General features: G+C 47.6%; 1 protein-coding gene across 3 annotated transcripts in view; it reads left to right on the top strand.

Moving 5' to 3' along the window:
* The window catches only part of LOC139230074 (trinucleotide repeat-containing gene 6B protein-like), a 173362-nt gene that overhangs the window by 22807 nt on the left and 135931 nt on the right, over positions 1 to 14624 (top strand). For all 3 annotated transcript variants that reach the window (XM_070861869.1, XM_070861870.1, XM_070861868.1), the window contains exons 2-3: positions 1317 to 1386; positions 2162 to 2261. In XM_070861869.1, coding sequence (XP_070717970.1) covers positions 2208 to 2261 — 54 coding nt within the window. In that variant the 5' untranslated portion in view covers positions 1317 to 1386; positions 2162 to 2207. The remainder of the gene's footprint in view (positions 1 to 1316; positions 1387 to 2161; positions 2262 to 14624) is intronic.

Raw genomic sequence — 14624 nt, 5'->3', positions numbered from 1 at the left:
GAAGAGTATTTTGAGCCTTGCAGCACCACTGTGAGGTACATGTGGTAAAGGGCTGTCACTGGTGGGAGCAATTTGAGACGGTGAATTAAGAGTTTCATGCATAAAGCACATGGCACAAATTTAAAACATATTGGCTTGCACACAGTCTTTTCTAGAGCATATTAGTATCAACATGCAGCATATGCTCGGTGACACTGATCCAGTTAGCGGTTATATTATTGAAGATTTAATTTGTGTCTTTGAGGATAGAAAAAATAGCTTGCACTTATCTTACCATTCACATTCTTGGGGCATCTCAAAACACTTTCCAGCCGACAAATTCCTTTTGAAGTGTAGTCACTGTCATTTTATAGGGAAATGCTATTGTAAGTCTGTCATTCTACCTAAATGTGCACAGCAACACGTCAGCATTACTCTGGTTGTTTGTGGTAGCAGAAACCCGTCGATAGAATGCATTGTAAACAAAGAGATCTGGGAAATAGTTCAAGGATTATGACCATTCTTACCTGTAGTGATGAAGGGCTGTGCTTTGGATCAGAAGTTTGTACATTGAAATCCCAGCCTCCGCTGGCATTTGAACATTCCTCAAAGGATGCAGGTTTCCATTAGTGGCTTGCTAAAGCACTAAAGGGCAGCGGGCGGGGCGGGGAATGTGTGTGGAAGAAAATCTGCCTAACCAATCCTGCCATGAAAAAGACCACCACCTGTCTAGTGCTTGTGGAAATATCCATGATCCGGATCATGAAACTCTCCCGGTTAATGAAGGGTATAGTATTGAGTCATGGAAACCTCAAAGTTACGAATTCAATTCCTGGCTGATTGTGAGTTAGCTGATTTCGGCTTGTGCACCACTTGCGGGGGAATTGGCCCTCCAGCATGCTGGGGATGGAAAATAGCAACCAAGGTTGAGCATAGGATCAGGCTCTGCTCTGATTTCCAGCTCTTCCCGCCCCTCCCCAATCACCTCGAGTCTCTTGTCTTCGTCTGTTATCCAGGCTTGCACGTGAAGAATGTCCACTTGGGCAAGGTGCTTATGGGAGCTGAAGGATTTTGTCTGTTCAAGGTTCTTGGGTACTTTAGGGCTGCGCCTGCCTGTGGAAGGGTACCCACCAAGAGTGCCTTCAGTAGGGGAGGGGTGAGGAGCGAGCACTGCAACAGCAATGAGGGAGTCCGCTGTTAATAACGAAGAGTTGGGATTTAATTTGTTGGACTTTCCATCAAAATGGGTTTTGGGTGAGAAATCTTACGCTGTGCACAGGTGGAAATGTAAACTAACTAAAACCTCTATTAATGATCTTGTGTTAATTATGTTGCAGGATTTTTGCACCATATGTAGTCAAAAGAGAAGACCTATTGGGCTGTAGACGCCCTTGAAAACTGTCACAGGTAAAACTTATAGAACGTTTTTGGTGTGAGAGTTGCTTTCCCCAAAGCCCCATTTAAAAACCGTGTTGTGCACCATCTGGTTTAGAGTCAAAAGTCTCTGGTTCGATGCCCAGAATGATCCAGCGCTCTGAGCTTCAGGAATAGTATCCCCTCAATCAATAACTCTTTGAATTTTGTTTTCTTTTGCAAAAGTGCTCATTTAATGAGATCCTTCCCAAGTGAACTTTGAAAAGAAATACAGATGGTAACATTTACATTTTGTTCCTGTACATTACATTTGACCCACTGAAAAACTGCATGTGTGAAATAAACGTGGGGGGGGGGGGGGGGGGAAGATGGGGATTCAATCCATTTCCCAGTTGGCATGGGTCCTTAGGACGGGACTGTTTCTAATTTGACACTTAATTGGTAATGTAAGGATGGCGGGTGTTGGAACAATTATGACACCTAGAATGCAGTAAGCCAGCACGCCCCTCAGGTTGGGATTGAGGAATGTTGTGGCAGAATAGTACGAGCTTCCCTCTGCATCTAGCTGTGTTGCACCTGACCTGGGAGGGCTGGATCCTGGGAAAATGTTCCATTCCCCAACACTAATGCCTGGTCTGAGAATATAGAGTTATACTATGGGGGAGGGTCTTTGGGGGGGCTCTTGGCTTCAATGTTCATAATCGTGGGGCTGCTAAGAATATAAATGGTTGAAATAACCCTTTCATTTGAGGTACCTTTGTGATAGTTTTCGTCTCTAACCTGTTGAAATGTTTTTCTTTCCAAACAGTGTTTGTATAAAAGTGTTTGCGGATATTTGCACAGAAACCCTTCTCATGCAGGTTAATGACGGGTCAAGGCGCCAGGAAGCGAGTCTCAAGACCTTCACGGTAAGGGTGTCCCCGTCGGAGTTTCTAGACTGTCCAATGTTTGTGGTTGGTTTAATTATTGTATTCGAGGATTATGTTGATTTCGATGCTTTCAGTTGGGACAACACTTAGAAACTCTACAATTGATCTCTGCACTCTGGGGCTAAGAAGGGGGAAAATCTTCCAGAGTCCCCAATACTGGTCCCTGCCCTTCGACCCCTGATGGGAAGTATTGTGTTTGTGGAGATTGGGTAGGACCATAGTTCGCTGCGATGTATCAGTAATTCGACAGCCTGCCACCACACTCGGGTCTAGGCTTGTCCCCCAACAAGAGCTGGAGAAACTGGACAAAACAAAAGATTGTCCCAGTTTTGGTTGTGTGGATCCCTTGTGAAGTGTCTAACTGGAAACCTTACCAATCAGTTGCTTTTGAATATGGCTCGCTCTAAAGCTGCTGGGGGATGCGGGCGGGCGGTGTACCCGCATGCTCTGCCATAGATTGGTACAACTATGATTTTACTCCCGTCCCTCTATGATTATCCGGGCTATGTTTTTATTCTCCGCTCTGCCATTGGGAAGAGAGGAAGTATGTGAAGGATAGATGCCACTTGTAAAGGGAGGAGGGGAACGCGGAGATCAAATCAATTGGGTCCACTCCCAGTGGCTGGTTGAAGATAGCCTTGGTAGATAGCTGGGAACTGGCTGACCACCTATATGGTCCAGGAAGCGATGTGTAGCACTGAGGAAGAAAATAACAGACCCATTGTTTTTAATAAAAAACTCATGATTGCAGTAATTTTCCACAGTATAACTTTTAGACAATTTAAAAGCTTCATTGCAATTCTCTTAAATCCTTTGGCTTTTATCTGTTACAATCTCACAGTAGGGGAGAGTCCGATGATAAGATTATGTTTGGGTTTACATATTGAATTGTTTTAGTATAGTTGGTTCTACTTGGTTGAATACCTAATAATTGAAAGGAAGCTGAAAATTGAAAGTGATCTGTATCCACGGTAAATCAGCCCTGCAATTTGTACCACCCTTGCTGCGTCAAACGGCTGGTACTGCAGGACTTAAGCGTGTAACATGCCAGTGCAACATTCGGTGCGATATCCATTTAGCTGGGAGGTTGAACCAAGGCCCACTGTGCCTGTTCCAGTGACCAGATGGATATTCAAGATCTGACTGCACTATGTAAAGAAATTCAGGGAGTTCCCCAGTCAACATTCCTCCCTCAACCAGCAACAATCAAAGCGAAACTTGGCACTCGTTTCACTGCTGTTTGTGGAATCTTGCTATGCATAAAACGCCGGACATGTTTGCCTACATAACGACCATCCTGCACTTCAAAGTAAATCACCGTATGCGAAGAGCTTTGCGATGTGTCTGAGAGATATGCTAAGGTCCAATATAGAAACATAGAAAATAGGTGCAGGAGTAGGCCCTTCGGCCCTTCACCACCATTCAATATGATCATGGCTGATAACTGAAAATCTGCCGGCACTCCACTTTATCTGTCAATAGAATGGTTTCTGTATTACTTAATTGTGTCTTCTCTCTCTGCAGGGTTGCATGACTTGTGTTACTTGAAAAGTCTACCAAATTACATGAGCTTAACACTGGCTGGTGTGAGCAGTGTTTAAACATGAGCCTTCCACCTCTCTAGCCCAGAACTGATGGGATGAAAATCTCCCAGTAAAAGAAAGACAGACTTCCATTTCACGTTCACAACACGACACTGGACGTCTTAAAGCGCTTTGCAGCCAATGAAGTACTTTTGAAGTATAGTTACTGCTGTAATGTGGGAAACGCAGCAGCCAGCTTGCGCACAGTAAGCTCCCACACACAGCAATGTGATAATGACCAGATAATCTGTTTTTGTTATGTTGATTGAGGGATAAATACTGGCCAGGACACAGAGGATAACTCCCCTGCTCTTCTTCGAAATAGTGCCATGGGATCTTTTACATCCACTTGAGAGAGCAGACGGGGCCTTGGTTTAGCATCTCATCCAAAAAAAAAATCTTAAGATAATCGATGTGTCACAGTTGTCTCCAAGTACAAATTTAAATAGGAATGTACAGGACCGCAAAAGACCGTTTCTGGCTGGCCCCAGAATTCAAGACAAAATAGTTCAGTATCTATAACCCCTCAACTGACTTTACTCACGAAATGCCTACCCAGCTACTCAGCATTACTGTTATCAGCCTTGATCACCTCCCCAGGAAGTCACTTGAAACATTCAGCACTGGCTATGTAAAATAATACAGTCTGATCTGCCCACTCACCGTCCCTCTTCTGAGTTTCGTGACGTGTCCTGGGCCCATAGTAAACAGGTTCTCGAGGTTCAACTTGATACCTTTAAGGATCTTGAGTCCTCTGAGCCTCCTTTTGCCCACTATACACAAACTCAATTTGTAGTCTCTCCTTGAAGCTCAAATACCTGATGCCAGCTATCAGACAGGTAGTCCTTTACTGCTCTTTTTTTCAATAGCATCATGTCCTTCCTGTAATATTACCAGAACTATTCTTTATTCATTTTCAGGGTTCGATACAACTGAGTGTCTTGCTCGGCCATTTCAGGGAGCAGCTAAGAGTCAATCCCATTGGTGTGGGATTACACACAGTACTGTATGGGCTCAGTATCACACCTTCTGGTTTGCATCCTATTCCAGGCACTACAGATTTTAGTGAGGCTTTTGACGAGATCCCACATGACCGGGTGATCAAAAAAGTAAAAGCCCATGGGATCCAAGGGAGAGTGGCAAATTGGCTCAGTGGCAGGAAGCAAAGGGTGTTTTTGCCACTGGAAGGCTGTTTCCGGTGGGGTTCTACAGGACTCGGGGCTCAGTCGCTTGCTTTTTGTAATATATATTAATGATTTAGACAAATGTAGGGGACATGATAAAGAAATTTGCAGATGATACAAAAATTGGCCGTGTGGTTGACAGTGAGGAGGAAAGCTTAGACTGCAGGAAGATATCGATGGACTGGTCAGGTGGGCAGAAAGGTGGAAAATGGAATTCAATCTGGAGAAGTGTGAGGTAATGTATTTGTGGAGGTGCAGCAAGGCAAGGGAGGATACTGAAGGGTGTAGAGGAACAGCGGAACCTTGGAGTGTATGTCCACAGATCCTTAAAGGTAGCAGGGCAGGTCATGAGGTAGTTAAAAGGCATATGGAATGCTTTCCTTTATTAGCCGAGACATAGAATATAAGAGCAGGGAAGTTATGCCAGAACTGTGTTTTTTGTTCATGGAATGTGGGCGTCGCTGGCAAGGCCGACATTTATTGCCCATCCCTAATTGCCCCTTGAGAAGGTGGTGGTGAGCCTTAACTGGTGTATACAACACTAGTTGGGCCACAGCTAGAGTACTGCATGCAGTTCTGGTCAGCACATTACAGGAAAGATATGATTGTACTAGAGAGGGTGCAGAGGAGATTAACCAGGATGTTGCCTGGACTGGAGAATTTTAGCTATGAGGAAAGATTGGATAGGCTGGGGTTGTTTTCATTGGAACAGAGGAGGCTGAGGGGAGATTTTAATTGAGGTGTATAAAATGATGAATGGCCTAGATAGAGTGGATAGGAAGGACCTATTTCCCTTAGCAGAGGGGTCAATAACCAGGGGGAACAGATTTAAGGTAGTAGAAGGATTAGAGGAGAGATGAGGAAGAATCTTTTCACCCAGAGGGTGGTGGGGGTCTGGAACTCACTGGCTGAAAGAGTGGTAGAGGCAGATTTAAAAAGTACTTGGATGTGCTCTCAAAGTGCCATAACCTACAGGGCTACGGACCGAGAGCTGGAAAGTGGGATTAGGCTGGGTAGCTCTTTTTCAGCCGGCACGGACATGATGGGCCGAATGGCCTGTGTCGTAGTTTTTCTCTGATTTTGTGCTATTTTGATATTTACGCTGTGTGGTCAGATACAATGGCCTGTCCACCAATGTCCCCAAATTGTTTTCCTGTGCGGCAACCTGCAGATATTTTTGTTCTAATTTTCTCCGGTTCCATCTTCCCCTCTCCTGAAAGTGTTGAACTACTTGGTCAAATAACTTTAGTGACCATTAGGGCAACGCTCTCCCGCGGCCATTTATCATGCGTGAACCTTGATGTTGACTGTCAGCAAGCTATTTGACTACAAGGAGCATCACTGCCAATCCCAATTCTGACCTCTCCCCATGTCCACACATGCACTTCCAGCAATAGAGCCTTGGACTGATTTGCTATCCCTAATCCAGGGAACTGTGTCATTTGGACCCTGCTGCCTTAGCGCAGGCCAAGAATTGACTCTGGAATCCTCCGTGCCTGAATGGCTCAGCTAGTTTCTGGATAAACTCACTGGGGAAACTCTCAAAATAACCATTTCAATGTTGAAGTAAATTAGCTTGGAATTGTGACGTTTATTTTCTTCATGCAAAGCAAAGTTTACTATCTTCGGCCTGAACATGAATTGTTGGACTATGCCTTCCAGCAACTGCTTAAAATTAATCAGAGCAGCATATACATTGTGAGGCTGTCTAATAGCTTCCTGTTCTAACTGTAAGGAAATATGAGACTGTGACACCAGTGTACAGAGCCTGAACTGGAGGCAGCTGGCTGGAAGGAGTTACTGAGCCTGCGTTGAATTAATACCAGTGGAAATGAATTATCGATGTGAAGCATGCTTCAGTGATCCTGTCGCTCCAGCTGTCTGTTAATTCCCTGCTCCCGTGTCATGATCTGACTTTCCCTGTGAATATACACCAGGAACCAAATTTAGAAGTGAGGAGCCTGTGTGTATTCTTAGTAAATACTGCAATTTTGTTTATCTAAGACTTTTGCAGGAATTACCAGCTGACCTGTATTTTGGTCAAGTGGCCCTTGTTTATGGGTGAGCCTGGGCAATGACTATTGCCAGGGTGTCTGCCTTGGCTCAGTGGTAGCACTCTCGTAGGTTCAAGACCCATTCCGGAGACTTGAGCACATAATCCAGACGGACACAACAATTAAGTTCTGAGGGAGTGCTGCACTGTCGGAGGTGTCGTCTTTTAGATAAGACGTTAAACCGAGGTCCCGACTACCCTCTCAGGTGGAAGTGAAAGATCCCACGGTGCTATTCAAAGAAGAGCAGGAGAGTTCTCCTCGGGTGACCTGGCCAATATTCATCCGTTAAACAACACCTAAAACAGATTAGTCATTTATCTCATTGTTGTTTATGGGAGATGGCTGTGTGCAAATTGGCTACTGTGTTTCCTACATTACAACAGTGGCTCATCATAGGCAGTCCCTTGGAGTTGAAGATGACTTGAACACAACAATGACTACACTTCAAATGTACTTCATTGGCTGTGAAGCACTTTTGGACGTCCTGAGGTTGTGAAAGTCGCTTTAGAAATACAAGTTCCTTTCTATTCCACCTCGTGAGACATCACAACCGAGTTGGGTCCTGTCCTGATGCAATCCTCACTCTAAAGCATGGATCACTGACCAGGAATTGGAACCCTTGCCATTTCTTTTCCCCACTAGTCCAGGGATGAAGGTGATTTTGTAGCCTCCTGAGTGACAACTTAGCTGGGACTTTTCTCCTTGCTTTTTCTTCTCATTTCTGGAAAGATTTCTGCATCAAAATGGTTGCCATGAAGCGCTAACACAGTGCAAAGTCTAGTGTATTTTCTTTATTAATTTTGCCAACCAGTGTGTGCTGCATTAGCTGATTGTGGCTGAGTCAGCAGTTGGGATATTAGACCTGGGCTTTGCACAGCGAGAAGGAAAACCGCCCGTTGGTTCCTCCCCACTGGAACGTGTGTAGATGTCTAGTGAAAAATATGGTGTCCTTACACCTTACTATAGAATCACACAAGGCATATACTGCAGACAAAGTCACTACGTGACCTGAACCTTTAGTTCCAGGACCAAGAAGTGCTGACCCTGCGTGGGACCTCCCTTTATATACCTGGATGACCAGGTGAGGAGTGTCTCCCACAAGTTCACCCCCTGTGGTCAAGGTGTGCATTACTCAGGTGTATACAGTGTTGTTACATAAGAGTTACAGTTATGTGAAGGTTACAAACATGACATCACCTGCCCCCTAACGTCTTTGGGTCAAAGATTGAGTCTTTCAGGCGGTCGACAAGCTCTCGTGGAGCGCCGCAGTTGGGGCTCTGGTGGTTGGGCCTTGGTATGCGTCTGTCGCCTGAGGTGATTCCGGCTCGTCCGGGCTGGCCGCAGGGACTGTGCATGCTGGTGAATGTCCTTGTTGCTCGTTCACTGGCGGTGGTGTGGGTGACATCTCATGATCTTCCTCAGGTTCCTCAGTGTCCTTGCTGAACCTTTTCTTTACTTGGTCCAGATGTTTGCGGCATATCTGCCCATTGATAAGTCTGACCACCATGACCATATTCCCCTCTTTGCCAATTACAGTACCCTCAAGCCAAAGCATGATTGAGAACAAATACAGGGTCATCAATTTCTATGCATCTCCCCAATGAGTTGCGATCATGGCACTCGATTTGGGACTGGCGCTTGCCCTCAACAATGTTTGACAGGGCTGGATGAATGAGGGACAGCCGTGTTTTAAGTGTGCGTTTCATGAGTAGTTCTGCGGGCGGGACTCCCATGAGCGAATGCGGCCGGGACCTATAGTCAGCAGCGCGATAGGCGGTACTGAAGGGAGGGTCCTTGAATCCGGGGCATGTCCTGTTTTATGATTTGAACCGCACGTTCCACCTGGCCATTGGATGCCGGCTTGAATAGTGCTGTCCTGATGTGTTTGATGTCATTACCCGACATAAATTCCTGGAATTCATAGCTAGTGAAACACTGGCCGTTGTCGCTAACCAGGATGTCCGGCAAGCCCTGGGTCGCGAAGACCGTACGCAGACTCTCCACGGTGGTGGATGTCGTGCACAAATTCAATATGATGCACTCGTTCCATTTTGAGTATGCATCGACAACAATCGGGAACATTTTTCCCATGAACGGGCCCGCGTAGTCTACGTGAATACGTGACCATGGCCTGGTGGGCCAGGGCCACGGGCTGAGTGGGGCCTCCCTGGGGGCATTTCCCAGCTGAGCACACGTCATACACCTGCAAACCCAGTGTTCCAGGTCTGAGTCAATTCCCGGCCACCATTTATGTGACCGGGCAATGGCCTTCATTAGCACGATGTCTGGGTGTTCGCTGTGGAGTTCCCTAATGAATGCTTCCCTTTCTGGGGCATGACTACCCGGCTGCCCCATAGCAGGCAGTCGGCTTGGATGGAGAGCTCATCCATCCGTCTGTGATCCATCCATCTGTGAAACGGCCTGACCTCCTCGGGGCACGCTCCGTGTGCGGGCGCCCAATCCCCGGTCAGGACACATTTCTTTATCAGGGATAGGAGGGGATTTCTGTTGGTCCAGATTTTGATCTGGCAGGCTGTAATGGGGGAGCCTGCGGTGTCGAAAGCCTCAACGGCCACGTCCGCGCTTTGCTCCGACACCCACTCGGTGGTCGCCAGTGGGAGCCTGCTGAGCGCGTCAGCGCAATTTTCAGTGCCTGGCCGGTGCCGTATGGTGTAGTCATACGCAGCGAGCGTGAGGGCCCACCGCTGTATGCGAGCTGACGCATTGGCATTGACAGCCTTGCTGTCGGACAACAGGGATGTTAACGGTTTGTGGTCCGTTTCTAACTCGAACCTTCTGCCGAAAAGGTACTGGTGCATCTTTTTCACCCCATAGACACATGCGAGTGTTTCCTTTTCAACAATCCCATATCCCCGTTCTGCCTGGGAGAGCGACCTGGAGGTATAAGCCACAGATTGGAGTTGGCCATCATCTTTACTCTGCTGCAACACGCACCCAACCCCATAGGATGATGCATCACATGTTAAAACCAGTTTCTTACAGGGGTTGTACAAGGTCAACAGCTTGTTAGAACAAAGCAGTTTCCGCGCCCGATTGAAAGCCCGTTCTTGACAGTCCCCCCCAAAACCATTCACAACCCTTACGCAGGAGCACATGCAATGGCTCCAATAATGTACTTAAGTTTGGCAGAAAGTTCCCGAAGTAGTTCAATAATCCCAGAAATGACCACAACTCTGATGTGTTGCCGGGCCTGGGCGCACGACGGATCGCCTCCGTTTTGGATTCGGTAGGCCGGATCCCGTCTGCGGCAACTCTCCTGCCCAAAAACTCGACCTCTGGGGCCAAAAACACACACTTGGACTTCTTTAGCCCCAAGCCTGCCCGGTCCAGTCGGCGTAGCACCTCCTCCAGGTTTTGGAGGTGTTCCTCGGTGTCTCGACCCGTAATTAGGATGTCATCTTGGGATACGATTGTTCCAGGGATGGATTTAAGCAAGCTTTCCATCTTCCTCTGGAAGATAGCGGTCGCTGAACGAATGCCAAACTGACACCTGTTGTAAACGAATAGCCCCTTGTGCGTGGTGATGGTGGTCAGAAGCTTGGATTCTTCAGCCAGTTCCTGAGTCATGTAGGCTGAAGTGAGGTCCAATTTGAACAGCTTGCCACCTGCCAGCGTGGCAAAAAATCCTCCGTTCTCAGAAACGGGTATTGGTCCTATGGTGACCTTGTAGTGGCCACAAATCCTGACCGAGCCATCCGCTTTAAGGACAGGAACGATGGGGCTTGCCCAGTCACTGAATTCAACAGGCGAAATTATGCCCTCTCTCAGCAGCCTGTCCAACTCACACTCAATTCTCTCACGCATCACATACGGCACTGGTCTGGCGTCCGGGGTGATGCGTATCACTACTTTGGTGCCCTTAAAAGTCCTGACACCTGGTTGAAAAAGTGGCTCTAATTTCTGTAGGACCTGTGAGCATGAACTTTGCTCCACAGATGAAATGGCGTGCACATCCCCCCCCCCCCCCCCCCATTTCCAGTTCATCTCGGTTAACCAGCTTCTCCCCAGGAGCGCGGGACCATTCCCCGGGACAATCCAGAGTGGCAGCCGCTTCTCCGATCCATTGTGTGTGACCACCAAGTTTGCACTGCCTAGTACTGGGCTGATCTCTTTGGTGTACGTCCGTAACTGCGTGTCAATGCGTTCCAGTTTGGGCCTGATAGTTTTTCAAATTGTTGGCCACTCATAAGTGACTGGCTGGCTCCTGTGTCCAGCTCCATGCGTACCGGGATGCCATTTAATAGAACTTTCATCTTCATAGGTGGCGTTTTGGTATACGAGCTGTGGACGTTTGCCACATGAACCCGCTGGACTTCAGCGTCCATAGCTTTGCCCCAAGCATCACCCTGCCTTGCAGACCCCTCGTCTGGTTCCTCTGCCTCATAAACTAGCCTCACTACGGGCTTTCTGCACATTCTGGCCAGATGTCCACTGAAGTTACAGTTTCTGCAGATAAATTGCTGAAACCTACAGGTTCTCGCAGCATGTCTGCCATCGCACCTCCAGCATAAGCTGAGATTGTTGTGAACAAAGGAACTGTTAACAGGCATTCCTCCCTGATTGTCTCTTTGATTACTCCTGAGCACTCTGTTGCTGAGTGTCAATGGTCCTATCCCGGGACGTATTGTCCCTTGTGATGGTGTGAATTGCCGATTCCCCTGCCGTTGTCTCTGTTGCTGGCCCCCCCTAGAGCCTGTTACTGCCTGGGCGGTGTCGAATTGCCCTTGCTTGCCTGCGGGGTTCTGAATCTCGTTTACAATGTTAACTCCCTGCTCCATCGCCACGTTGGAACCAGGGCTGCGCGCGTAAATTATCTTGGTCTCCTCTTCCCCTGCCATGAAGGTCTGAGCTATCAACGTTGCCCTTTCCAAAGTCAAGTCCTTGGTCTCAATAAGCTTCCTGAAAATCCCAGCATGACCAATGCCCTCAATGAAGAAATCCCTTAACATCTCCCCCCTGCAGGCATCTGTGAACTTAGAGGTTGGCCAAACGGCGAAGGTCCGCAACAAAGTCCGATATACTTTGTCCCTCCCGACGCCGGTGTGTGTAGAACCAGTGCCATGTGTATAATGCTTGCCGGTTTGAGGTGCTTACCGTGTATCAGGAGTGCTGAGCTCTTCAAAAGACTTGTGCGCCAGCTTCTCGGGTGCAAGCAGGTCTTTCATCAGCGCATACGTCTTGGATCCACAGCTGGTCAGTAGATGCGCCCTCCACTTGCCAGCCGCTTCCTCTCCCAGCCAGTCCTTCGTGACAAAGCTCTGCTGGAGCCTCTCAACAAAATCGTTCCAGTCCTCACCAACACAGTACCGTTCCTCTGTGCTACCGGTGGCCATCCTCGTGGATCGTTGATTCCCGTTTCTCGTCGCCAAATGTGGTGTCCTTACACCTTACTATAGGATCACACGAGGCATGTACTGCAGACAAAGTCACTACGTGACCTGAACCAGGACCAAGAAGTGCTGACCCTGCGTGGGACCTCCCTTTATATACCTGGATGACCAGGTGAGGAGTGTCTCCCACAAGTTCACCTCCTGTGGTCAAGGTGTGCATTACTCAGGTGTATACAGTGTACAGTGTTGTTACATAAAGGTTACAGTTATGTGAAGGTTACAAACATGACTAGGACAGTGTTGAACACTGCTCTTATCCTCTCCATGATTCAGTAGCCTGCCTACACGTGGGCCATTTAATGTAGGACAGCTGATGCCTGTGGAACTGTACCTGATCACGAGGCAGCAGATTGAGAAAAGGAGCGGGAAAAATACGAAGAGGAACGTGCAGATTCATTGTTTTTGGGAAAAAAAAGCAATTTGGGGAAAAGGTGTTAAAAGATAATCACTGTCGTTCTACTTTCCCTAAGGGGGGAATGTATGTATGCCACCCTTTTTAAAGTAGGTGGCAATTCTTCATTTCTGCAGCAACTAACTGTCAGACTGCTGATCAGTTTTTGTCTTGCTGCTCTGCATTCCACACACATTTAACTGGGAAGATTGGCACTCAATGACTCAGTCAGTGTGTTCAGTATTTATTCTGAATCTCATTCTCTGCTTTTGCCACGATTGGTTTTGGCAGTGAGAAAAGGAAACCGATATAGATAGTTGTAGCAGTAAGTTTGACCATGTGTTCCTGATCTGGGGAGGAGGTGAAGGGATGTGGGGAGGGAGGAAGAAAAAATAATACCAATAGATTACATCGGATATACGGTACAGAAACAGGCCATTCGGCCCAACTAGTCCATGTCGGCGTTTATGCTCCACTCGAGCCTCCTCCCGTCTTTACTCATCTAACTCTACCAACATAACCCTCTATTCCCTTCTCCCCCATATGCTTGTCTAGACTCCCCTTAAATGCATCTATATTGTTTGCCTATTATGTTCTTATAGACAGATTTTTGAGCGATAAGTGGGTGAAGGGTTATGGGGAGCGGGCAGGGAAGTGGAGCTGAGCCCATGATCAGATCAACCATGATTTTATTGAATGGCGGAGCAGGCTCGAGGGGCCAAATGGCCGACTCCTGCTCCTATTTCTTATGTTCAAACCACACTCTGGATAAAGAGGTTTCTTCTGAATTCCCTCTTGGATGTATTGGTGACTATCTTATATTGATGGCCTCGAGTTCTGCTCTTCCCCGCAAGTGGAAGCACTCTGTATCCGCTCTATCAAAACCTTTCATCATTTTAAAGACCCCTATTACATCACCCCTCAGCCTTTTTTGAAGAGAAAATAGAGCCAGCCTGTTCATCCTTTCCTGATTTGTATACCCTTGCATTTCTGGTATCATCTAAATGATCTAGTAGCTCCTCAGCTGCCCACTAACAATATGCTTCTCACTTTATACCAAGTCCAAAACTAGACTGGGTGTGATGAATTAACAACAATTGGATCCACAATATGAGACACAGAAACAAGTGGCTTCTTCAAATCAAGACCTTTGTTTACTCTGAGAAATTTGCAGACAGCCCAATTCAAAAATGGACTGCTTGACCAAAACTCTGCTGGTGATAACCCTCCATAGCAACTTCTCTCCCTCCCACGCACTGATTTGAACTGGTAGCATTTTGCTCATCAGTACTGCTGCACTTACTGACACTCTTCTGCATTCCCCTCCCCATATCCCCCCATGTTCTGCATGCATTTCCTTTTTGCCTCCAATTTTCTCCCTCCTTTCCTGAAGGTGTTGACTCTTGCTGGAATACTGGGCACCTACTGGTCTAGAGTGCTCAGTCTTCAGGTGTGTGCTCTCTTCGCTTCATTTTTATTCATTTTTTCCTTTCTTGTGCGTTGTGGCCCCCCCTCTCCCGTTGTGGCCCCCCCCTCTCCCGTTGTGGCCCCCCCCTCTCCCGTTGTGGCCCCCCCCTCTCCCGTTGTGGCCCCCCCCTCTCCCGTTGTGGCCCCCCCCTCTCCCGTTGTGGCCCCCCCCTCTCCCGTTGTGGCCCCCCCCTCTCCCGTTGTGGCCCCCCCCTCTCCCGTTGTGGCCCCCCCCTCTCCCGTTGTGGCCCC

Source organism: Pristiophorus japonicus, chromosome 19 (assembly GCF_044704955.1).
Source record: "Pristiophorus japonicus isolate sPriJap1 chromosome 19, sPriJap1.hap1, whole genome shotgun sequence".
NCBI lineage: Eukaryota > Metazoa > Chordata > Chondrichthyes > Pristiophoridae > Pristiophorus > Pristiophorus japonicus.
This window is presented reverse-complemented; position numbering and strand designations above follow the sequence as displayed.